We start from the raw sequence: 25,249 nt of genomic DNA, 5'->3' as shown, positions 1-25,249 counted from the left end.
GTTGTGTTTCGTTCCAACTGTTGATAACTTATGCCTTGTATTTTATTTTGTTCACGTCGAATTTGTTGTTTGTTGTTGTGAACATGATGAACGGGAATTTTAGCGTTTATGTTTGTACTTCGTTTTTCTGGATTATGGTTTGTGTCTTTAAGACTGTGTGCACTGTTCGAATCGCATCTAAATTTATGGAGACTGTAAGTATATAATTTCGTAAGAAAATTATAATAATTGATACTAAAAAATGACTTCACTAATAAATAATGTAACAATTAGGGTAATATCATTTACTGCTTCTCTTGTCAATTTATTAATATCGATTAACACAACTTGCAAGTTTAACATAACAGAATAAATAACATTTATAACTGTGCTCTTTATACTAACACAATTCAATTTTAACTCGTATAAATTATTTAATTTATAACGATGCAAACCAAAGATAAAACCAAAAATGTGCTAGATGCATTAAAACCTGTGCTTTTAGTAAATCAAATTTTGGGCAGTTTTCCTTACATCATAAAAAATAATGAGTTCAAGTACAGCTGTTACAGAAAGTACCCCATAGTTTTCGCTCAAATAATTTTTGTTTTCGTACAATTTTATTTATTCAACGTGGTTTATAAATTGCAACTCACAGTTACATCACGTTTTCATCTTATTTCTCACACAATTTTTGTTACGTGCTATTCTTTTTCTACGATCATGATTTTTGTCATTCAGCACTTTTTCTGCAAACATGAAGAAAGAGTGGTCACAAAACTGATGAATTTTGATGAAAATCTTCGTAGGTTCATAAAAGTTGAACGTTCCTATAAAAGAATTATAGGTAAATTGGTGATAGGTTTGGATTTGATAATTGTTACATGTTTCTCAATTTTGTTTACTGTAAGTTTTATGGGAAACAATAATGGATGGTTCGTGCTGATTATAATGCACCTCTCATCCTTTTTGATTATGATATATCCAGTCGTCAATTCCACGACGTTTATTTATTTAATAGGAATGACAACTTACTATTTTTGTACAGTAAAACGCAATTTTGAGAACAAAATTCTAAAGCAAGACAAACAATCAACTGAAAAACTTATAATTGAAACATCAAGACTTCACCAACATCTTTGCGAAATTACAACAATGATCAACAAGAAATATACTCTTCGACTGTTGATTATTCTGAACTGCTTTCTGGTAACCTTCACGACGAATTTGGTTTTTATTTCTGTTAGTATAATTAATGGAGAAGTTTCACTTTACATTGGGATTAATTTGTTTTGGATCGCTTATTGTGGAATCAAAACATATTTGTGGATCAGAATGTGTCATAAATGTATGGAGTTTGTAAGTAATTATCTGTTAAAATTCCGCAGTTGTATTACGTTTCAACTGTTGATAACTTATGTCTTGTGTTTTGTTTTGTTTATGTCGAATTTGTTACTTGATGGTGTTGACATGAGATTTAACGTTTATGTACTCCTTTTATCCCGTTCTTATGTTACATACATTAGTAGAATTGCGTTTAAATGGAATGTATGATATTTTATATAAGAAATAAATTTACAAACAAGCTAATTTAATTATAATAATTGCTACTGAAAAATGGCATCAAGATAACCAATAAATACAATTATAGTAATATCATTTACTGCTTGTTTTGTCAATTTATTGATATCCATTAACACAATTTACAAGTTTAACATAGAATAAATAATATTTATAGCTGAACTCTTTCTGCTAACACACTTTCAGTTGCAACTCGTATAAATTATTTAAATAATAGCAATGAAAACCACAGGCAAAACCAAAAATGTGTTGGATGCACTAAAACCGGTGGTTCTAGTGAATCAAATTTTAGGCACTTTTCCATACACTGTAAAAAATGATGAGCTCAAATACAGCTTTTACAGAAAGTACCCTATAATTTTCGCTCAAATAATGTTTGTCTTCGTACAAACGTATTTATTAAACGTGGTTTATAAATTAAAGCCCATAATTACTTCACGTTTTCATCTTATTTCTCATACAATTTTTATTACGTCCTATTTTTGTTCTACGATCATGATTTTTGTCATTCAGCACTTTTTATCCAGACAACAAGGAAGAGTGTTCATAAAACTGATAAATTTCGATGAAAAATTGCGTAGATTCCTGAAAGATGATTGTTCTCAAAAAAAAATTATAGGTAGATTGGTGCTGGGTGTGGATTTAATAATTGTGATATGTTTTTCTATTTTGTTTACTGTAAGTTTTATGGGAAACAATATGGAGTGGTGCATGTTGATTATAATGCATCTTTCCTCCATTTTTATTGTAATATATCCAGTTATTAATTCTACCACATTTATTTATTTAATAGGTATAACCAATTACTATTTTTGTACAATAAAACGCAATTTTGATAATAAAATCCTAAAGCAAGACAAACGATCAACCGAAAAACTCATAATTGAAACATCAAGACTTCACCAACGTCTTTGCGAAATTACCAGAATGATCAACGAGAAATTCACATTTCAACTGTTGATTATTTTGAATTCCCATCTGGTAACCTTTACGACGAATTTGGTTTTTGTTGCTGTTAGTATAATTAATGGAGAAGTTTCACTTTACATTGGGATTAATTTGTTTTGGATCGTCTATTGTGGAATCAAAACGTATTTGTGGATTAAAATGTCTCATAAATGTATGGAATTTGTAAGTAAAATATTTATTAAAGTTTAGTAGAAAGTTCAGCAGTTGTATTGCGTATCAACTATCGATAACTTATGTATTGAGTTTTGTTTTGTTTATGTCGAATTTGTTGTTTGTTTGTATTAACTTGAGTTTTAACGTTTATGTACTTGTCTTGACTGGATTTTGGCTTATCTATATTGTTGGAGTTGCATTTAAAATTATAAAAACTGTAAACAAGTGGTAACGAAACAAAACATTAAAAGGAACAACTTAATTACAATGTTGATACCAAGAATTTAACTCCAGAGAACTAATAAATAATGTAATAATTACTGTAATGTCATTTACTAGTTTATTGCCTACTAATTAAAATCGATTATAGTAACATATTGTAGCCTAATAGATTATGGATTCAAATACGCACAACTAAATTGTTCAGTCTAACAAACACTGAATAGTAATTTAATGTCAATTATTTAATTGATTACAATGAAAAGTAAGGCAAAAAATAAAAGTGTGGTACATATATTAAAACCAGTTCTCATAGTAAATCAGATTTTGGGTACTATTCCCTACACCATAAAAAATGATAAGTTTAAATACAGTTTTTACAGAAAATATCCTTTAATTTGTGCTCAAATCGCTTTCCTGATCACACAATTTTATTTATTCAACTTTGTTTATAAATTCAAGCCAATAATTACTTCACGTTTTCTTCTTATTTCACACATAATCTTCATTATGTCTTACTTTCTTTCTTCGATGGTGATATTTATCACTCAGCACTCTTTCTCCAAACGTCAAGGGAAAATGTTCACAAACCTAACGAATTTCGATGTAAATTTGCGTAGGTTCCTAAAAGTTGGTCAGTCAAACAAAAATACCAAAGGTGCTGTTATGGTAAGTGTGGATTTAATAATCGTATTGTGTTATTCTATTTTGTTCAATGTAAGTTTTATGGGAATCAATCTGGGATGGTTCATGTCGATTATGACACACTCGGCATCTTTTTTGGTTGTTATTTATCCAGTCATTAATTCATCCACATTTATTTATTTAATAGGAATAACCGTTCGTTATTTCTGTGCAATAAAACAGAACTTCGAATACAATGTCCTAAAGCTCGACAAGGAATCAACTGAAAAACTTATCCTCGAGACGTCAAGACTTCACCAACATCTTTGTGAAATTACCAGAATCATCAATCAGGAATTTACTTTCCAGTTGTTAATTATTTTGTGTTCATTTTTGGTGACTTTCACGACGAATTTGGTTTTTGTTGCTGTTAGTATAATTCATGGAGAAATTTCGCTTTATATAGGGGTCAATTTATGTTGGATATTTTACTGTGGAATCAAAACTTATTTTTGGATCAAAATGTGTCACAAATGTATGGAGTGTGTAAGTAAAATTTTAATTGAATTGTAGTGTTTTTAGATTATTTGATGCTTCGTACAAATTAAAAGTGTATATTATGATTAATACCAATGCGTTTATATATCATATCAATCATAATATAACTAATAAACCATTTCATTATTGAGTGTAATCGATAACAATGAACACACACATTTTGAGTGTTTTAAGACCGACCATAATAATGAATCAATTTTCGGGGTACTTTCCCTATACTTTAAAAAATGGTAACAAAAATATTGTGTTCAAGTACAGTCGTTTCAGAAAATACTTCATTGCACCAACAGAATTTTTACTTACCTTCTTAGTACTTGCGTTTTATCAAATTAAACCTAATTTTACTTCTCTATTGCAAATACTAGTGCATTTGATTTTTGGTTTTTCTACGTTTTTTGCAACAATTTTAATTATGATTATCCAAATTTTGAACACAAAACACCAGAAAGAAATGTACAAAAAACTAATAAAACTGGATGGAGATTTTCGAAAGCTACACATGTATATAAATTATAAAGGTGTTAAAAGCAAAAACGTTTTTGTAATGGTGTCAAACTTGACAACCGTTATGGTTTTTTCATGTTTATGCTGCCTCAGTTTGTGGAGTGACACATTTATTATAATCTCTTATATCTCCACCATAAGCTATGTTTTACTTCAACCAGCTGTTATGTCAATTTCTTTCGTCAATTTTTTAAATATCACACTACATTATTTTGAAGAAATCAACTTGAACTTCAACAGAAAAATTCTAAACTGTACTAAAGACTCTGGTAAACAATTGATAACTGAAACTTGCAAACTTTACCAAAGCGTTAACGAGTTTAGCAGAATGATTAATAAGCAATTTAATTTTCAACTGTTAATCATTTTTGCTCTGAATTTTGTTACGTTTACTTCGAATTTGATTTATGTTTACACTAGTATTATTCATAGGCAAATTTCTCTTTACATTGAAATTAATTTGTTTTGGATTATTTATTGTGGAATTATGACATTTGTATGGATCGATAATTCTGTTAAATGTACGGAATCTGTAAGTATATTTTTTGACTATTAAACTATTACTATTTATTATTACATAATTTATAGATAACTCTTTTTTAATTGATACATTACCAATAGAATTTATTTTTACGTTCTCATTCATGATATTTTCAAATAGACTTGAATTTAAATAAAAATAGAAAAAAATGGATGGACTAATGGATACTGGTCTATTGATAAAAATAATAAAATTACGAATAATATTCTCCATTTAATCCAAAATTATTTGATAGTACATTTATAAATTACTTATTAATGATTCGAATGAAAACAATAACTAGAACAAAACGTCCTGACATTGTTTAATTGAATTAACAACCATGAATACGCATAGTAATATATTTTGTGTTTTAAAACCTATTATTATAATTCACCAAGTCTTAGGCTACTTCCCTTACAGAGTGGAGAAAAAATCAAAAGACATTATATTTAAATATAGTGTTTACAGAAAGTACTTAATATGTCCAGCTCATTTATTCTGGAACTTTTTAATATACTTTTGGACACCTTTTGAATTTAATATCATGCCGAACTTTATTTCAGTCTTACATGGTGTAGTTCACATGATTTTTGGGACCTCAACATTTTTTTCAGCTATTTTAATAATACTGAATCAGTTAGCGGATGTACAATTTCATAAACAAATATTCAAAACAATATTACAATTAGACAAAGACTTTCAAAAATTAAACATGTGTAACAATTACAGTGGAGTCAGTTTTATCAGTCAGTTAATGGTGTTAGATTTTTTACTAGTCATAATTTCTTCACCACTTGGCAGCTTTAGTGTTTGGACTGATCCACATACTGCGGTTTTATATGGTTTTACTTTAGTTTACGTATTAATTCAATTTACTGTCATCTCTTTTACATTTATCAATTTTGTTAATATTACTAGTTATTATTTTGACGAAATTAATACAAATTTTAATAAGAAAATTTTATATTCGAATAAACTTTCAGGTGAAAAATTAATTACTGAAACTTGTAGACTTCATCAGAAGGTGTGTGAGTTTAGTCAAATGATTAACAAGAAATTTAATTTTTATTTGTTAATCATTTTTACTCTGCATTTATTGACGTTCACATCAAATTTAATTTTTATTGCTGTTAGTATTATGCATAACCAAGGTTCTCTTTATATTGGAGTTAATTTGTTTTGGATTATTTATTGTATATTTAAAACTTATTTGTGGATTGCAGTTTCTTCAAAATGTACAAAATCTGTAAGTAAAAGTTTAATTTTGTTCTTCATAAATCATTTTATAGTTTTATCAGTTGACGGTGATTGATTTTTTAATGATCATAATTTCTGCATTCCTTGGCACCTTTAGTATTTTTTCTGAATCAGGTGTTGCAGTTTTATACGGTTTTAATTTAATTTACGTATTAAATCAGTTTACTGTCATTTCTTTTACATTTACCAATTTCGTGAATATTTCTATTTATTATTTTGTCGAAATTAATACAAATTTTAAATAGAACATTTTAAATTCGAATAAATTTTGAGGCGAAAAATTAATTACTGAAACTTGTAGACTTCATCAAAAAGTGTGTGAGTTCAGTCAAATGATTAACAAGAAATTTAGTTTTTATTTGTTAATCATTTTTGCTCTGCATTTATTGACGTTCACATCAAATTTAATTTTTATTGCTGTTAGTATTATGCATAACCAATTTTCACTTTATATTGGAGTTAATTTGTTTTGGATTCTTTACTGTGGATTTAAAACTTATTTATGGATGGGAGTGTCTTCAAAATGTATGAAATCAGTAAGTAAAAGTAAATTTCAATATTTATACATTTACAAATACGATTGACTAAGTCAAAATTGTGGGATAATACATTATTAGGTTTTTTGATATCTAATATATTATAATAGATAATTAATTCTAAAAGATTATCTATTGACATAAATAATAAAATTACCAATAATGTTCTACTCACTCACAAAAAAATTAATTATGTGATTATTATTCGTATATTACTTATTAATAAAATATCCTTCCCAATGTTTAATAGAATTAACTATGAATACGCACACAAGTATTTTTGGTGTTTTAAAACCTATTATAATAATTCATCAAATTTTGGGTTACTTCCCTTATAGAGTTGAGAATAAGTCACAAGAAATTATATTTAAATGTAGTATTTATAGACAGTATTTACTCGGTTCTGTTCAATTGATTTTGAACTTTTTAATAATCTGTTGAATTCCATTCGAATTTAATACTGTTCCGAATTTTACTTCAATGTTACATCGTGTGGTTCAGGTAATTTTTGGCACAACAACATTTTTTGCTGCTCTTTTAATAATCATCAAGCAATTGACGGAGGTGCAATACCAGAAACAAATGTTTAAAAAAATAATCGAACTGGACAAATATTTTCAGAAGTCATGTATAATAATTACAGTGGAATCAGTTACAAATACAATATTTTAATGGTAGCAGATTTTATAATTGTGATATTATCTGCACCACTTGGGTGCCTTAGTATTTTTAATGAGCCACATCTTGTAGTTTTGTACAGTTTGAATTTAATTTACACGTTTATTCAATTTAGTGTAATTTCTTTTTCATTCATCAATTTTGTAAACGTTACAAATTATTTTATGGATGAAATCAACTCAAATTTTTGCAGAAGAATTTTTAATTGCGATAAATATTTTGGGAAAAAATTAATAATGGACACTTGTAGATTTCACCAGAATGTCTGCGAATTTAGTCGAATGATTAACAAGAAATTTAATTTTTATTTGCTGATAATTTTTGCTCTGCCGTTCACTTCCAACTTGATTTACGTGGCTATTAGTCTTCTTCACAAACAATTTTCACTTTACAATGGAACTAATTTGTTTTGGATTGTTAATTGTGGTTTTAAGACTTACTTGTGGGTCAACGTTTCTTCAATATGTATGAACTCAGTAAGTAAAAGCTTCAATTAGTATTATATTTATTATCAATTAAATGTTAATTACACATAAATTCTACATAAAAAATAAATAATACTTTGTAACACCTTTATTGAATAGAATTAATTGATTAATAAATAAGCACAATTCCTATTTTTAATTAATTAATTAAATGTTTAAATGTTTATAGAAAATATTTAATTGGTCCAACGGAATTACTTTTGAATTTGTTAACAAGCTCACATTACTTGAAACAAATGTTCGACAAAGTATTACAACTGGACAAACATCTTCAGAAGTTACACGTTGGTATTATATATTTTAATTGTGATAGTTTGTTCATCTTTTGCTTGCATAACCATTTGGAGTGATCCCCTTGTAGTGTTCTTCTACAATCTGATTTTTTTATATATATTTTAATACAATTTACTGCCATCTCTTCTTCGTTTATGAATCGAACCAGTGGTGAAAAATTGATTATCGAAACTTGTTCACTACATCAAGAAGTTTGCGAAATGATTAACAAAAAATTTGTTTGTTATTTGTTGATTATTTTTACTTTGCATTTAATTACGTTTACTTCAAATGTAATTTATGTTGCTAGTCATATTATTCGTAATCAAGTTTTCCTTCAAATCGGAGTTAATTTGTTCTGGATTTTTTATTGTGGATTTAAGACCTACTTATGGATCTATTTTTCTTCACAATGTATGAAATCAGTAAGTAATAAATATAAACAGTTTGTTCTAAATATATATAAATTAAATATTACACATATTCAGCTGTTTAGCTGAGAATAATAGTAAACAAATTACATTAAATAACCATGTTATACATAAAAAATGTTTTAATATTAATGAAAATGGTACATTTATATTAATGAGTGTGTGACTAAAGAATTTACACTCTTGAATAGAATTAACAACTATGAACACACAAAACATTTTTGGCGTTATAAAACCTACCATAATAAGCCACCAAATTTTGGGCTACTTTCCTTATATTGTGTTTCAGACTAATGAAAAAATTATGTTTAAATACAGTGCATGCAGAAAATATTTGATAGCACCAATTGAAATATTTTTTGTAATTTCAATAAATATTTTGGTGCCGATGCATTTTAGTGCGGTACCGCATTTTACCTCGGTTCTACATAGTGTGGTTCATTTCATTTTTAGTGCGTCCACTTTTCTTGCAACTATTTTAATTTCAATAAACCTATTTACAAGCACAAAATATCTGAAACAGATGTACAAGAAAATAATACAACTGGACGAAGATTTCAGGAAGTTTAACATGTGTAAAAGTTATCAAGAAGTTATAAGTAAAAATAAGTGTTATTTTGTGTCCGACTTGGTAGTAGTACTTTCATTTACAATAATAAGTGTTGTTTCTGCCTGGAATGAAACAATTGTTGCTATTTTATTCACTTTAATTTCCTGTTACTTGATGCTACACTCCGTTGTTGTTACGTGTTCGTTTATTAATTTTGTGAACGTTACTAGTTACTTTTTTGATGAAATTAATACGAATTTCAATAAGAAAATTTTAATATATGACAAATTTTTAGGGGAGAAATTAATTATTGAAACTAGCATATTTTATGAAAAAGTTTGCGATTTTAGTTCAATGATCAATAAGAAATTTTCTTTTCCTTTATTGGTAATTTTTACAGTGCATTTTTTAATTTTAACAACCAATTCAATTTATATTGTCGTTTGTATTATTCATGAAGAAATTTCACTTTTTACTTTAGTTGATTTGTTTTGGATCATTTATTGTGGATTTAAAACATATTTATGGATTGAAATTTCTTCACACTGTATGAAATCAGTAAGTACATCAGTAATTTGAAAACGTGTAAAAATTTTCATGTAGTAGTTTATACCCACAAGATGTTGTTAGTATTGTACATTTTAATTGTGGTAGTTTATTCTTCTTTTGCCTGTATAACCATTTGTAGTGTTCCTTTACAATCTGAATTTCATTTATATTTTAATACAATTCACCGTCAACTCTTCTTCATTTATGGATTTTGTCATCGTCACTTATTTCCTAAAACAGATGTACCAAAAAATAATACAACTAGACGAAGATTTCAGGAAGATTAACATGTATAAAAGTTGCCAAGAAGTTCTATGTAAAAGTAATTTTTATTTGGTGTCAGAGTTGGTAATTATGTTTACATCTACACCAATAAGTGTTGTTTCTGTTTCTAATGAAACAATTGTTGCTTTTTTAACCTCCTATTACATAATTATGCATTCCACTGCTGTTACATGTTCGTTTATTAATTTTGTGAACATTACTAGTTACTTTTTTGATGAAATTAATTCAAATTTTAACAAGAAAATTTTAATATCCAACAATTTTTTAAGAAAAATTAATTATTGATACAGGAGTTCATCAAAAAGTTTGTGAGTTTAGTTCAATGATAAATAAGAAATTTACTTTTCATTTGTTAGTAATTTTCACCCACATTTTTTATATAGCTGATTAAGTGAAAATAAATGTGAACAAATTTTATTAATAATACACATGATACATAATTATACTAATGACATTCATAGATTGTACAGTACATTAATGAATCGAACTATGACAAATAAATTCGATGTAACCACTTTCATGCTCCCAAATAGAATCAACAACTATGACCACACACACTATTTTTGGCGTTATAAAGCCCACTATAATAGGTCACCAAATTTTGGGCTACTTTCCATTTATTGTACATCAGACTAATGAAAAAATTGTGTTTAAATACAGTGCATACAGGAAATATTTAATAGCACCAACTGAAAAGTTTTGTATAATTTTAATAACTATGTTGATTCTGAAGTTTAACTCAGTACCACAATTTACCTCAGTGTTACACGGTGTGGTTCATTTAGTTTTTGGTGCGTCCACTTTTCTTGCAACTATTTTAATATCAATAAAATTATTTGCAAGCACAAAACTCCTAAAACAGATGTACAGGAAAATAATACAACTGGACGAGGATTTTAGGAAGTTTAACATGTGTAGAAGTTACCAAGAAGTTATAAGTAAAAATAATTTTTATTTGGTGTCCGACTTGGTAATAGTACTTATATCTGCACCATTAAGTGTTGTTTCTGTCTGGAATGTAACAATTATTTCTTTTTTATCCATCTTAACTACCTATTACTTAATGCTACATTCCACTCTTGTTACATGTTCATTTATTAATTTTGTGAATGTTACCAGTTATTTTTTTGCTGAAATTAATTCAAATTTTAACAAGAAAATATTAGTATCGAACAAACTTGTAGGGGAAAAATTAATTATTAAAACTGGCAGGTTTCATCAGAAAGTTTGTGAGTTTAGTTCAATGATCAACGAGAAATTTAGTTTTTCTTTATTGGTAATTTTCACTGTGCATTTTTTAATTTTTACAACCAATTCAATTTATATTGTCGTTTGTATTATTCACGGAGAAGTTGAACTTTTTACTTTGGTTGATTTGTTTTGGGTCGTTTATTGTGGATTTAAAACATATATATGGATTGAACTTTCTTCAGATTGTATGAAATCAGTAAGTAATATCAGTAATTTGAAAAACGTGTCATTTTCTTCACATTCTCGAACAAAATTATCAACCATGAACACATATTTATGTGTTTTAATACAATTCAATTTTAGGCTACTTTCCTTATAGTGTTGGGAAAACATCACAAAACATTATAATTAAATATAGTATTTTTAGAAAATATTTAACTGTACTCCCTATCAAATTTAAAACTTTATTTTAATGTTTATTTAAGATGTAGTCATACAATTTTTGTTAAAATAATTAACAAACGTATATTACATGAAACAAATGTTTGACAAAGTGGACAAACTTCTTCAAATGTTACATATGTTTAAAAATTACTCAGCTGTAATAATAGTATATAAACATACATTATTGGTATTATATATTTTAAATGTGATAATTTGCTCATCTTTTGCTTGTATGACCATTTGAAATAAACCTGTTGTAGTTCAGTTCAGTTCACAGTTAATTAAAAATTAATTATTTATGCTCCATCAAGAAGTTTTTCGAATTTAGTATTTCTTTAGAATTTGATGATTATTTTAATTCTGTTTATATTACTATAATAGAATCGTTCGCAGCGAAGCTTTCTTCATATCGGAATTAATTTGTTCTGGATTTTTTATTGTGAGATCAGTGAGTAATAAGTATAAACAAAATATATCATATACAGTACCAAAAGAGTTTGATCCGTTTGAATCTTGACAGAGACATCACGTACGATAAAGACAGTATGTCTCCCACAACAGGGCTGACTTCTGCTGTCTCTGTCGAGCAAGATGTCTCTCTGTAGAATCGGACGGGTCAAACGCATTTCGTACTGTACACAGCCGTTTAAGTGAAAATAAAAGTAAACAAATTTTATTAATAATACACATAATATATAATTATATTAATGAAAAGGTCACATTTATAGATTGTATAATAATAAATAGAAATATGACAAACAAATTCGATATAATCAAGTGCTTATACATATATATGAAAGTTCATACTGTTGAATAGAATTAACAACTATGAACACACTCATTTTTGACGTTATAAAACCTACCATAATAAGTCACCAAATTTTGGGTTACTTTCCTTATGATGTGCAGAAGACTAGTGAAAATATTATTTTTAAATACAGTGCATACAGAAAATATTTGATGGCACCTATTGAAATGTTTATTATATTTTCAATAAATATTTTGGTTTCAGTGAAGTTTAACACGGTACTGGATTTTATATCAGGGCTACACGGCGTGGTTCATTTAATTTTTGCTATATCCACTTTTTTTGCAACTATTTTAATATCAATAAATCTATTTACAAGCTCGAAACTCCAAAAACAGATGTACAAGAAAATAATACAATTGGACGAAGATTTTAGGAAATTTAACATGAGCAAAGGTTACAAAGAAATAATAAGGAAAAATAATATTTATTTGGTGTCAGACTTGGTGGTAGTACTTACATCTACCCCAATAAGTGTTGTTTCTGTCTGGAATGAAACAATTATTGTTTTTTTATTCACTTTAACCTCCTGTTACATGATACTGCACTCCAGTGTCGTTACATATTCCTTTATTAACTCTTTAAACATTAATAATTATTTTTTTGATGAAATTAATACAAATTTTAGCAAGAAAATTTTAATATCTAACAAACTTGTAGCGGAGAAATTAATTATTGAAACTGGCAGATTTCATCAAAAAGTTTGTGAGTTTAGTTCAATGATCAACAAGAAATTTACTTTTCCTTTGTTGGTAGTTTTTACAGTGCATTTTTTAATTTTTACAACCAACTCAATTTATGTTGCCGTCAGTATTATTCACGGAGAAGTTTCGTTTTTTATTTTAGTTGATTTATTTTGGATCGTTTATTGTGGATTTAAAACATATTTATGGATTGAACTTTCTTCAAACTGTATGAAATCAGTAAGTACATCAGTAATTTTTAACTTCAATTATTGTTTCATATTGGATAATGGAATTGTATCCATTACATAAAAATAAAAAGTCAATCATGTTTTTTATGCAAAGCATTATCGTCACACTTAAACAAACATTTAGTTAATCAACTAAGAGAGAGAGAGAACATTTATCCGCATACGTTTTCTCGTTAAAGGCCAAAATGTCAAACAATAATTTCCAACAAATATTAAAACCGTGCATTAATTACAACAGAATCATGGGATATTTTCCATACGAGCTGAAAACATTAAACGGGCAACCGACTATAAAATACAACAAATGGAAAATGTTGCTGAACATTATTATCTTTGTCATAATGTATAGTATTTTGTTGCCCCTAATTTATTTCACATACAATTCCCATCCAAAGTTTAGCAGTCGACTTCAATACTTCGCCCATGTGATCTCAATGTTCACAAATCTCTTTTGTTCCTGGTTCATTTGTATATTCCAACACTCGACTTTCAGATATGACAAACTGATTTACGAAGGATTTTGCTCGATCAATAAACATTTGAACGGACTGAAGATAAATGTGCCGGTTCAAAAATTAAAACTACAATCTACAGTTAAAGTTACTGCAGAAATTCTGGTTAGTTTCGTGTATTCATTTGTTCTCTCTACCGGCTTAGTTTGGGATAACTGGAAGTTAAAATGGTATTATTTAATTGCCGTTTATGCTGTTATTACATACACTATAGCTAATCATTTAACATCGTCCGTGTCCTTCGTAAATTGCATTACAATGATCGGCTACTGTTTCACCATAGTTAACGAAAACTTCAACAAAAATATCCTACTTCAAGGCAAAACCTCCACTGTTGAACTAATAATCAAGACCTCAAAGTTTCATCAAATACTTTGCCAGTTGTTGAGATTGATCAACAGGAAGTTCACGTTTCAATTTTTGGTCCTGTTCACATTGATGTTCGTCAATTTTACTTCCAATGTCATATTTGTAATCAGGAGCATTTTGGATTGTACAGTTACTTTGTACGTTGCGGTTTGTGCTGTCTGGATTGTTGCGTGCGGCTTCAAAGTTGTTTATTGGGTCCATGTTTCTTCGAGTTGTACTAAAAAAGTAAGTTTCAAATTATTTAAATTAAGAAATTGCATCAACTCCGTTTTCTATCCACAGACATAATATTAAAAATGATTAGTTAATTACATTTGTCTTAAACTAGTGATTAATTAATTGTATTCTTGAATATAAAGCTAATAAGTCAAATTATGGCGTAGAGGATATCATCATAATGTTGTAACAAATTGATTATTGTTTTTGTGAGAGTGTATTTTCATAATTAAATTAAAAATATGTACATACGAATGTTCTAACTAAATTAGACATTTCAAATTAGTAACAGTTATGAACTCATATAACATCATTTCTGTTATAAAACCTACCATTATAATTAATCAGATTTTTGGCTACTTTCCTTATGTCGTAGAGCAATCTAATCATAAAGTTATATTTAAGTACAGTGTTTACAGAAAATATTTAATAGCGCCAGCTGAAATGTCTTTTACAATTTTAATATTGACTTTTCTTCCGCTGTACAGTGAAGTACCTTATTACAACTCATTACTATCCTACGTGGTTGACGCAATTTTTGGTGTATCAACTGTTCTTACAGCTATTTTAATATCAATAAAACAGTTTACAAACACAAAACTTCAAAAAGAGATGTACAAAAAAGTAATACAACTGGATGAAGAATTTCATAAGAGTAACATGTGCAAAAATTACCGGAAACTTGCGAGAAAAAACATATTTTTCTTGATGTTAGACTTGGTATTAATGACTGTTTATACACCAATAGGTGTTGCCTGTGTTTGCAATGAACCACTTGTTATTTTTTTATACAGTTTAACTTTCTTTTACATTATAATGCACTTGACGGTTGTTACAATTTCGTTTATAAATTTTGTAAACGTTACTAGTTATTTTTTAAACGAAATTGATTCAAATTTTAACAAAATCATTTTCAATTCTAATAAACTTCTTGTAGAAAAAATGATTATTGACAGTTGCAGGCTCCATCAAAAAGTTTGTGAGTTTAGTAGAATGAGCAACAAATATTTTACTTTCCTTCTGCTGATAACTTATCCTTTGCATTTTATAACATTTACTTCTAACATAATTTATGTTGGTGTATGTTTTATTAACGGAGATATTTCATTTTTCATTGGAATTAATTTGTTTTGGATCATATTTTGTGGCTATAAAACGTATTTATGGATAGAACTTTCTTCACGCTGCATGAAATCAGTAAGTAATATCAATTTCAAAACATTTCTCCCACTTACATGAAAATGTTAATTTAATATTATTTTAATTAATACTGGGTTAAATTATTTTATCTCAATAGAGAAAAATAAAGAGAATATTACAATAAAAATAAACCGATATTCATTATTCGTGGAAATAAAACTAAATATTTAATTACATTAGTTGTGCATACATAATATTTTCATAAATGTACCAAGAAATGCAGTTGGATATAACGATTAAATTATTCGACCAGTCGTTATTTTATTCAAATATTGAAATAAACATAATATACTTATGTATCTAAACAAATAACTTCGATTCTAATTTCAGTCTCGAATAGAATCTACAATCATGAACACTCAAAATATTTTTTGTGTTATAAAACCTATCATATTAATTCATCAAATTTTAGGCTACTTTCCTTATATTGAAGAGCAAATTAATCAAAAAATTATGTTTAGATATAATGTTTATACTTCAACTAAGTTCAATGCGGTACCATAGTATACCCCGATGCTAGATAATGTGGTTTATTTAATTTTTAGTACATCGACTACTCTTGCAACTATTTTAATATCGATAAATCTACTTACAAATATAAAACTTCAGAAAAATATGTATATCAAATTAACACAACTGGTCTTGTATTTTAGGAAGTTTAACATATGTCAAATATATCAGAAAGTTATTAGTAACAATAATATTTATTTGGTATCAGATTTGGTAATAGTTTTTATTTCCACACCACTAAGTATTGTTTGTGTTTGGAATGAACCAATTGTTGTTTTTTTATATAGCTTAACTTTTTGTTACATTTTAATGCATTCAATAGTTATTACATCTTCGTTTATAAATTTAGTGAACGTTATTAGTTATTTTTTTGGAGAAATTAATTCAAACTTTAACAAGCAAATATTAATTTCAAATAAACCATTGAGTGAAAAATTAATTATAGAAACTGGCAGATCCCATCAAAAAGTCTGTAAGTTTAATGCAATGGTTAATGTGAAATTTACTTTCCATCTATTAGTAATTTTTACTTGCATTTTGTAATTTTTACAACGAACTCAATTTATGTTGTTGTCAGTATTATTTACGGGGATATTTCTCTTTATACTTTATGTGATTCTCCGAGTTTAAAACATATTTATGGATAGACCTTTCTCAACCTGTATGAAATCAGTAAGTAACACCAGTTTCAAACGTATATTCACGTATTATTTCATATAATTGAATTGTATTTTAACAATTTTCAACCACAAAACTTCAATAAGAGATATGTAAGAAAGTAATACAATTAAATAAAGAATTTCAGAAAAGTAAAATGTTACAATTACTAGAAGTAAAATTATTATTTTTTTGGAGTCAGACTTGGTATTATTGACTATTTATACACCAATAAGTGTCCTTGTTATATATAAGTTGCAGGCTGCATGATAAAGTTTGTGAGTTTAATACAATGATCAACAAATATATTACCTTTCATCTGTTGACAATTTATCCTTCATAATTTATAACATTAATTTCAAACTCAATTTATGTTGGTGTTTGTTTTATTCACAGAGAAGTTTCATTTTTTATTGGACTTAACTTGTTATGAATCATGTTTTGTGGATATGAAACATATTTATAGATAGAACTTTCTTTACACTGGATGAAATCAGTAATATTAATTTTATAACATTAATTTAATTATTTCAGTCAATATAATAATGAAAAAGGTATATTACAATAAAAGTAATCCGATGATAGTTAACAAACAACGACTTAATTAATTGTATTCATGGGAATAAAAAAAATAACTAATTAAATTATGTTATGCAGACAAAAAGGATAATATTTTCATAATAGTAATAGAAATGCAAAGGATATATTTATTAAATTATTCGACTAGCCGTTATTTCGTTCAAATATAATTGATCCTGAATATTAAAATGAACATTTACGTATCGAAACAATTAACTTCGACTGTAATTTTAGTCCTGAATAGAATCTATAGTCATGAACACTCAAAACATTTTTTGTGTTATAAAACCTATCATCATATTTCATCAAATATTAGGCTACTTTCCTTATATTGTGGAGCAGACTAATAAAAAAATTATGTTTAAATACAGTGTTTACAGAAAGTATTTGATCGCACCAATAGAAATGTTTTTTGCCATTTCAATATTTATTCTGACGCCAATGAAGTTCTATGCAGTACCATATTATACTTCGATGCTTCACAATGTAGTTCATTTCATTTTTGGTACATCCACCTTTTTTGCAAGTATTTTAGTATCAATAAATCTTTTCCAAAACACCAAACTACAGGAACAAATGTGTAAGAAATTATTACAACTGGACGAAGATCTTAGAAAGTTTAACATGTGTAAAAGTTACCAGAAAATTATGAATAAAAATACGTTTTTCTTGGTATCAGACTTGGTGATGGTGTTTATTTCCACACCAATAAGTATTGTTTCTGTTTGGAATGAACCAATTGTTATTTTTTTATATATCTTGGCCTTCTGTTACATTTTAATGCATTTGACCCTTGTCACAAGTTGGTTTATAAATTTTGTGAATATTACTAGTTACTTTTTTGCAGAAATTAATTCCTATTTTAACAAGCAAATATTCAGCTCAAATAAATTTTTAGGTGAAAAATTAATTATAGAAACTGGCAGATTTCATCAAAAAGTCTGTGAGTTTAATTCAATGATTAATGAAAAATTTACTTTCCATCTATTGATAATTTTTACTTTGAATTTTATAATTTTTACAACAAACTCAATTTATATTGTTGTTAGTATTATTCACGGAGAAGTATCACTTTATATTTTAATTGATTTGTTCTGGTTTGTGTACTCCGGATTTAAAATATATTTGTGGATAGACCTTTCTTCAAACTGTATGCAATCAGTAAGTCCATCAGTTTGTAACATATTTGAACTTCATATATTATTTTATATAATTTAACTATATTTTAAAAGATAAATTTCATGTATTTATGACGAAACACATTAAAAAATTAGATTATTTAAGCATAATGTTAAAACTAATTAAATTATGTGTAAACTATATTATTTTACATGGATGTTTTTACATATTGATTGCTGTTTTTATCAGAAAGTAATTGTATTAAAAATATTCATACGGATATTCCAATCGAATTAGTCGGGTAATCATTACTGTTTTCAAGTATAATTAATTGTGAATATTGTAATAAATTGTTCATTCGAAATGAACGATTCTAACATATTATATGTTTTGAAACCTTATATAAAATTCATAAAATTTATGGGATATTTCCCATTTAACTTAAAATATAACTTCGGTAAAACAACCTTAGTGTATCGAAGAGCTTTCAAATACATTGTTTTTGTTTCATTATTGTTAACTATTATGTTATTTACTTATCCAATGTAGTGTTCAAAACCCATCCAAAAGTTTACAACAAACTGCAATTAATAGTGTTTTTAACTTATACTTCTTCAACAACTTTAGCTTCTTAGTTGATATTTTCATCCTTAACCAATTCAACAAATTTATTCAAGTCGATCTTCGACCAAGTGATAAACATCGACAAAATATTTAATCAATTCAATATATACCAAAATTATAAAAAGTTAAGACTCACATGTTTCTTTTGTATATTTAACGAGTTGTTAATAAACGTCGCGTATGGATATATTTATACCAAAAGTATCTTTGACGAAACTAATCAAGAATGGTACAAAGAATTAATAATTTTCTTCATGATAGGTCAAGTACTTGTCCTATCATGATCCACATTTTAAAACAGACCAATCAAAAAGTTGTATTCAAGTACAATAGTTAGTTAGTTTTGTGGACATAGAACATAAGTATTATAATATTAATTTCAAAACACTTTCCCCACTTGTTTTTAAAAAATGTAAATTTACTATTACTTTAATTAAGTAAAGGTCTAATATTGGATTAAATTATTTGTCTCAAAATCGTAATATAAAGGGAACATAACAATAAAAATAAACCGATATTCGTGGACATAAAACTAAATAGTCAATTAAATTAGTAGTGCATACATATTAAAGTATTGTATTTTCATAAATGTATTAAAAAATATATTGCATTTGCGTATCGAAACAAATAACTTCGACTCTAATTTCAGTCTTGAATAGAATCTACAATCATGAACACTCATAATATTTTTTGCGTTATAAGACCGATTATAATAATTCATCAAATCCTGGGCTATTTTCCTTATATTGTCGTGCAGTCTAATCAACAAATCATATTTAAATACAATGTTTATAGAAAATATTTGATCGCACCAACTGAAATGTTCTTTATGATTTTAATATTTGTTGTGTCTCCAATGAACTTCAATGCGGTACCATATTACACTTCGGTGCTACATGGTGTAGTAAATTCAATTTTTGGTATGTCGACTACTCTTGCAACTATTTTAATATCAATAAATCTACTTACAAACACAAAATTTCAGAAAAATATGTGTAACAAATTAGCACAACTCGACGAAGATTTTAGGAAGTTTAACATGTGTAAAAGTTACGAGAAAGTTATTAGTAAAAATAATTTTTTATTGGTGTCAGATTTGATAATAGTTTTTATTTCCACACCAATAAGTGTTGCTTGTATTTGGAATGAACCAATTGTTATTTTTTTATATAGCTTAGGTTTCTGCTACATTTTAACGCATTCAATCGTTATTACAACTTCTTTTATAAATTTGGTGAACGTTACTAGTTATTTTTTTGGAGAAATTAATTCAAATTTTAACAAACAAATATTCAACTCAAATAAATTTTTAGGTAAGAAATTAATTTTAGAAACAGGCAGATTCCATCAAAAAGTCTGTGAGTTTACTGCATTGATCAATGAGAAATTTACTATACATCTATTGATAATTTTTACTTTGCATTTTGTAATTTTTACAACAAACTCAATTTTTGTTGTCGTTAGTATTATTCACGGTCAAGTTACACTTTATACTCTCAGTGATTTGTTCTGGATCGTTTACTCTGGATTTAAAACATATTTATGGGTAGACCTTTCTTCAAAGTGTAGGAAATCAGTAAGTAAAATTAATTTCAAAACATTTCCCTGAGTTCCATTTAAAAAATAATTAAGTAAAACTTTAATTGAAATAATTAATTTAATTTAAATACTTCTATCATATAATAATTGTAAACACTGTAACAACATTTTATATTTACTGCAAACTTTTTTTTTTTTTTTTTTTTTTTTCTGGGGACAGAGAGGGGAAAGTGTAAACCCCCCTCCGGGCACCGATCCGGAGATCATAACCAATTGGAAACCATATGTGCTAGCACATATGGGGGAAAGGGCGTGTATATACATACACGGGTGAAGTTGAACCAGAAGACGGGACTGACAAAGATGCCAGCCCCCTGTCAACTGGTTCCCGGAAGAACAAGCCCAATCTGAGGAAGGTCCTAGAACCTCCCTGGGTGAGGATTGGGCTTGCAGTTGATCCGTCGGCCTCCCGCCACCACTGGCTTGTGGAGCGGGACTGCCCGAGAGATGTGCAAACTTAATTTATGTTTACTTTATACGCGAAGAAAATTCATTTTACACTAGTAGAGTATTTTGTGAATATAAAACATAATTATGGATGGAACTATCTTTACACTGGATGAAATTAGTGTGTAACATTAATTTCAAAACATTTCTCCGAGTTGCAATTAAAAATAATTAATAATAATAATTGATTTAATTTAATTATTTATATCAATATAATAATAAAAAGGGAATGTGACAATATAAATAACCTCATCCTAGTTAATAAACGAGTAGTTAATTACATTCATGGCAATAAAAATAAAAATACATTAAATTATATTATGTATACATAATAATTCTTGTATTTTAATAATTATACTAAAAATAGATATGTGGATATATTAATTAAATTATTCGGCTAGCCGTTGTTTTGTTCAAATATAATTTATCCTGATCGTAATAAAATGAATGATTCGAACGTATTGCATTTATATATCAAAACAATTAACTTCGATTGTAATTTCAGTCCTGAATAGAATCTATAGCCATGAACACTCAAAACATTTTTTGTGTTATAAAACCTATCATAATATTTCATCAAATATTAGGCTACTTTCCTTATATTGTGGAGCAGACAAATAAAAAAATTATGTTTAAATACAGTGTTTACAGAAAATATTTGATCGCACCAATTGAAATGACTTTTATCATTTCAATATTTATTGTGATTCGACTGAAGTTCTATGCAGTACCATATTATACCTCGATGCTACACAAGGTAGTTCATTTAATTTTTGGTATATCCACTTTGTTTGGAAGTGTCTTAATATCAATAAATTTATTCACAAATACAAAACTACAGAAACAAATATGTAACAAATTAATACAACTGGACAAAAATCTTACAAAATTTAATATGTGTAAAAGTTACAAGGAAGTTATCAATAAAAATTTTTTTTTCTTGGTATCAGACTTGGTGATGGTGTTTATTTCCATACCAATAAGTGTTGTTTCTGTTTGGAATGAACCAATTGTTATTTTTTTATACAGCTTAGCCTTCAGTTACATTTTAATGCATTTAACCGTTGTTACAAGTTCTTTTATAAATTTTGTGAATATTACTACTTATTTTTTTGCAGAAATTAATTCGTATTTCAACCACCAAATATTCAGTTCAAATAAACTTTTAGGTGAAAAATTAATTATGGAAACTGGCAGGCTTCATCAAAAAGTCTGTGAGTTTAATGCAATGATTAATGAAAAATTTACTTTCCATCTATTGATAATTTTTACTTTAAATTTTATAATTTTTACAACAAACTCAATATATATTGTCGTTAGTATTATTCACGGGGAAGTTTCACTTTATAGTTTAATTGATTTATTCTGGTTCGTTTACTCCGGATTTAAAACATATATATGGATAGACCTTTCTTCAAACTGTATGAAATCAGTAAGTACATCAGTTTGTAATATATTTGAACTTCATATATTATTTGATAATTTAACTATATTTTAAAAGATAAATTTCATGTATTTATGACTAAACACATAAGAAAATTAGAATATTTTAACAAAATGTTAAAACTAATTAAATTATGTGTAAACTATATTATTATACATGGGCGTTTTTACATATTGATTGCTGTTTTTACCAGAAAGTAATTGTATTAAAAATATTCATACGGATATTCCAATCGAATTGGTCTGGTAATTATTATTGTTTTCAAGTATAATTGATTGTGAATATTGTAATAAATTGTTCATTCGAAATGAACGATTCTAACATATTATATGTTTTGAAACCTTATATAAAATTCATAAAATTTATGGGATATTTCCCATTTAACTTAAAATATAACTTCGGTAAAACAACCTTAGTGTATCAAAGAGCTTTTAAATACACTCAATGTTTTTGTTTCATTGCTGTTAACTTTTATGTTACTTATTTATCCAATGTGGTGTTCAAAATCCATCCAAAAGTTTACAACAAACTGCAATTAATAGTGTTTTTAACTTATACTTCTTCAACAACTTTAGCTTCTTGGTTGATATTTTTATCCTTAACCAATTCCACAAATTTATTCAAGTCGATCTTCGACCAAGTGATAAACATCGACAAAACGTTTAACCAGTTCAATATATACCAAAATTATAAAAAGTTAAGACTCACATGTTTCTTTCGTATTTTTAACGAGTTGTTAATTAACCTCGCGTATGGATATATTTATACCAAAAGTATCTTTGAGGGAACTAATCAAGAATGGTATAAAGAATTAATAATTTTCTTCATGATAGGTCAAGTACTTATCCTAAACATGACGACTTCAACAACTTACTCCACTTTCGTGATGATTTTAACTGATTATTTCAAAAGTTTAAACAAAAACTTCACCTCGAAAATAATGAGACACAGAAACGGAACCGAATTCATAATTGAAACGTCGAAGATTCACCAAAAACTCTGCGAATTGAGCAGATCAATAAATAGATTGTTAACGAATCAATTGTTGGTCATGTTTGCGTTGCATCTTATCATTTTTACATCGAATTCTATATTTGTTGCCGTCAGTATTTTAAGACACGAATTTAATTTGCACACTGGCGTTTCATTGTTTTGGATCCTTTGTTGCGGCTTCAAAACTTGGTCTTGGATTCAAATATCCTCTGTGTGTATGAGTTCTGTAAGTTATCAGGGAAATATATAATAAATAAATATCAAAAAAGAAATGTAAAAACTTATTGCAGCGATATAAATTTTAACAAAAATACATGCCATATACCATAATTAAATTTATTTTTATTGTTACAGTGCACAGACATCGTGAAAAGTATTCACAGAGTAATTCACACCAACCACATTAAGAAATACGGATTAGAGAAAATGGTGAGTCAAAATTACAATTTGTGGTTTCTTAAATTTGTAAAAATTTCTTTAATTATAGTTAACAGGTTTGTATTTACAAGTACTGCACGAAAAAGTTGTTATAACTGCTGGGAAAAGCATTGTTATGGATAAAAGTCTACTGTTTGCAGTAAGTATAATGGTTTACTAAAAATAAAACAATGTTTCTATTGAATGTATATTTTTAGTTTGCAAGTACAGTTTCAACGTACATAATAATATTAGTACAGTTAAAATACGACAAAATTCACTAGGATCACAATATGTTAATTTTAAATAAAACGCACTTTATCCCAAAAATTTGTTTTATTCCTACTCAAGATTTTCCACCGAATTCTTTCGCGCCATCAAAGAGACCATCTGAGCCTTGAGCACGACTTCCGGACACTTTTGCCTCTTCAACATTTTACAGTTCTCGAAGTATCCCTCGCATCGGGGGAAACCGTGTGAATCGTCGTTGAAAGTGACCAAACCCAATCCCCAGATTTTACCACCTCGATATTCGCCCTCGTACCTCATACCGTCCGCACGCCAAAATGTACCGTGACCGTGGAACCAGCCGTTCGAAAACTCGCCTTCGTATCTGGAAGAAGAGACGATAAAAAATTGTACATTGTGGGTGAAAACTAGTACTTTGCGCCGTCGGGAAAGCTAAGGACTCCCAGGCCGTTGAACAGGTTGTTTTCGAAATTGCCGTCGTAACGTGCGCCATTCGGGAGCAATAAATGTCCTTCGCCGCATTTTTGCCCCTGGTTGTTCCACGAACCGACGTATATCGCACCATTCTCGTATTTGAACCCGCCAAATTCCACACTCGGAGCTATTAATTATAAGTAATTTTACTGATTATGTACAAGTTAAAGAAATACGAGACTTACTTTCCTCTTCTTCGGACATTTTGATGGTGTTTTTAATGTTATATACTCATGTATTTCCTTAAAACGATAGTAGAAAACTAAGTGTTGAGTAATTTAATTAAACAAATTAGATTTGTCCAACAAT

General features: G+C 27.6%; 2 protein-coding genes across 4 annotated transcripts; one reads left to right on the top strand and one right to left on the bottom strand.

The window, feature by feature from the left end:
• Positions 1 to 176: 176 nt before the first annotated feature.
• On the top strand, positions 177 to 24,501 carry LOC126264932 (gustatory and pheromone receptor 39a-like). Of its 3 annotated transcripts, none has more exons than XM_049964700.1 (4): positions 177 to 194; positions 24,155 to 24,229; positions 24,288 to 24,377; positions 24,436 to 24,501. In XM_049964700.1, exons 1-4 carry the CDS (start codon positions 186 to 188, stop codon positions 24,499 to 24,501), a joined length of 240 nt encoding a protein of 79 aa, XP_049820657.1. In that variant the 5' UTR covers positions 177 to 185. The 3 variants fall into 3 exon arrangements, with proteins under 3 accessions (XP_049820657.1, XP_049820656.1, XP_049820655.1); XM_049964699.1 differs by lacking the exon at positions 177 to 194 and adding an exon at positions 18,595 to 18,735; XM_049964698.1 differs by lacking the exon at positions 177 to 194 and adding an exon at positions 22,721 to 22,795.
• On the bottom strand, positions 24,480 to 25,249 carry LOC109604400 (MORN repeat-containing protein 4 homolog). The gene is made up of 3 exons (XM_020020925.2): positions 25,126 to 25,249; positions 24,881 to 25,067; positions 24,480 to 24,830 (listed from the first exon to the last, which is right to left on the bottom strand). Exons 1-3 carry the CDS (start codon positions 25,142 to 25,144, stop codon positions 24,560 to 24,562), a joined length of 477 nt encoding a protein of 158 aa, XP_019876484.1. The 5' UTR covers positions 25,145 to 25,249; the 3' UTR covers positions 24,480 to 24,559.

Source organism: Aethina tumida, chromosome 3 (genome assembly GCF_024364675.1).
Source record: "Aethina tumida isolate Nest 87 chromosome 3, icAetTumi1.1, whole genome shotgun sequence".
NCBI classification, from domain to species: Eukaryota; Metazoa; Arthropoda; class Insecta; order Coleoptera; family Nitidulidae; genus Aethina; species Aethina tumida.
The sequence above is the reverse complement of the archived record's forward strand: the minus strand, read 5'-3'. Positions and strand labels throughout refer to the sequence as shown.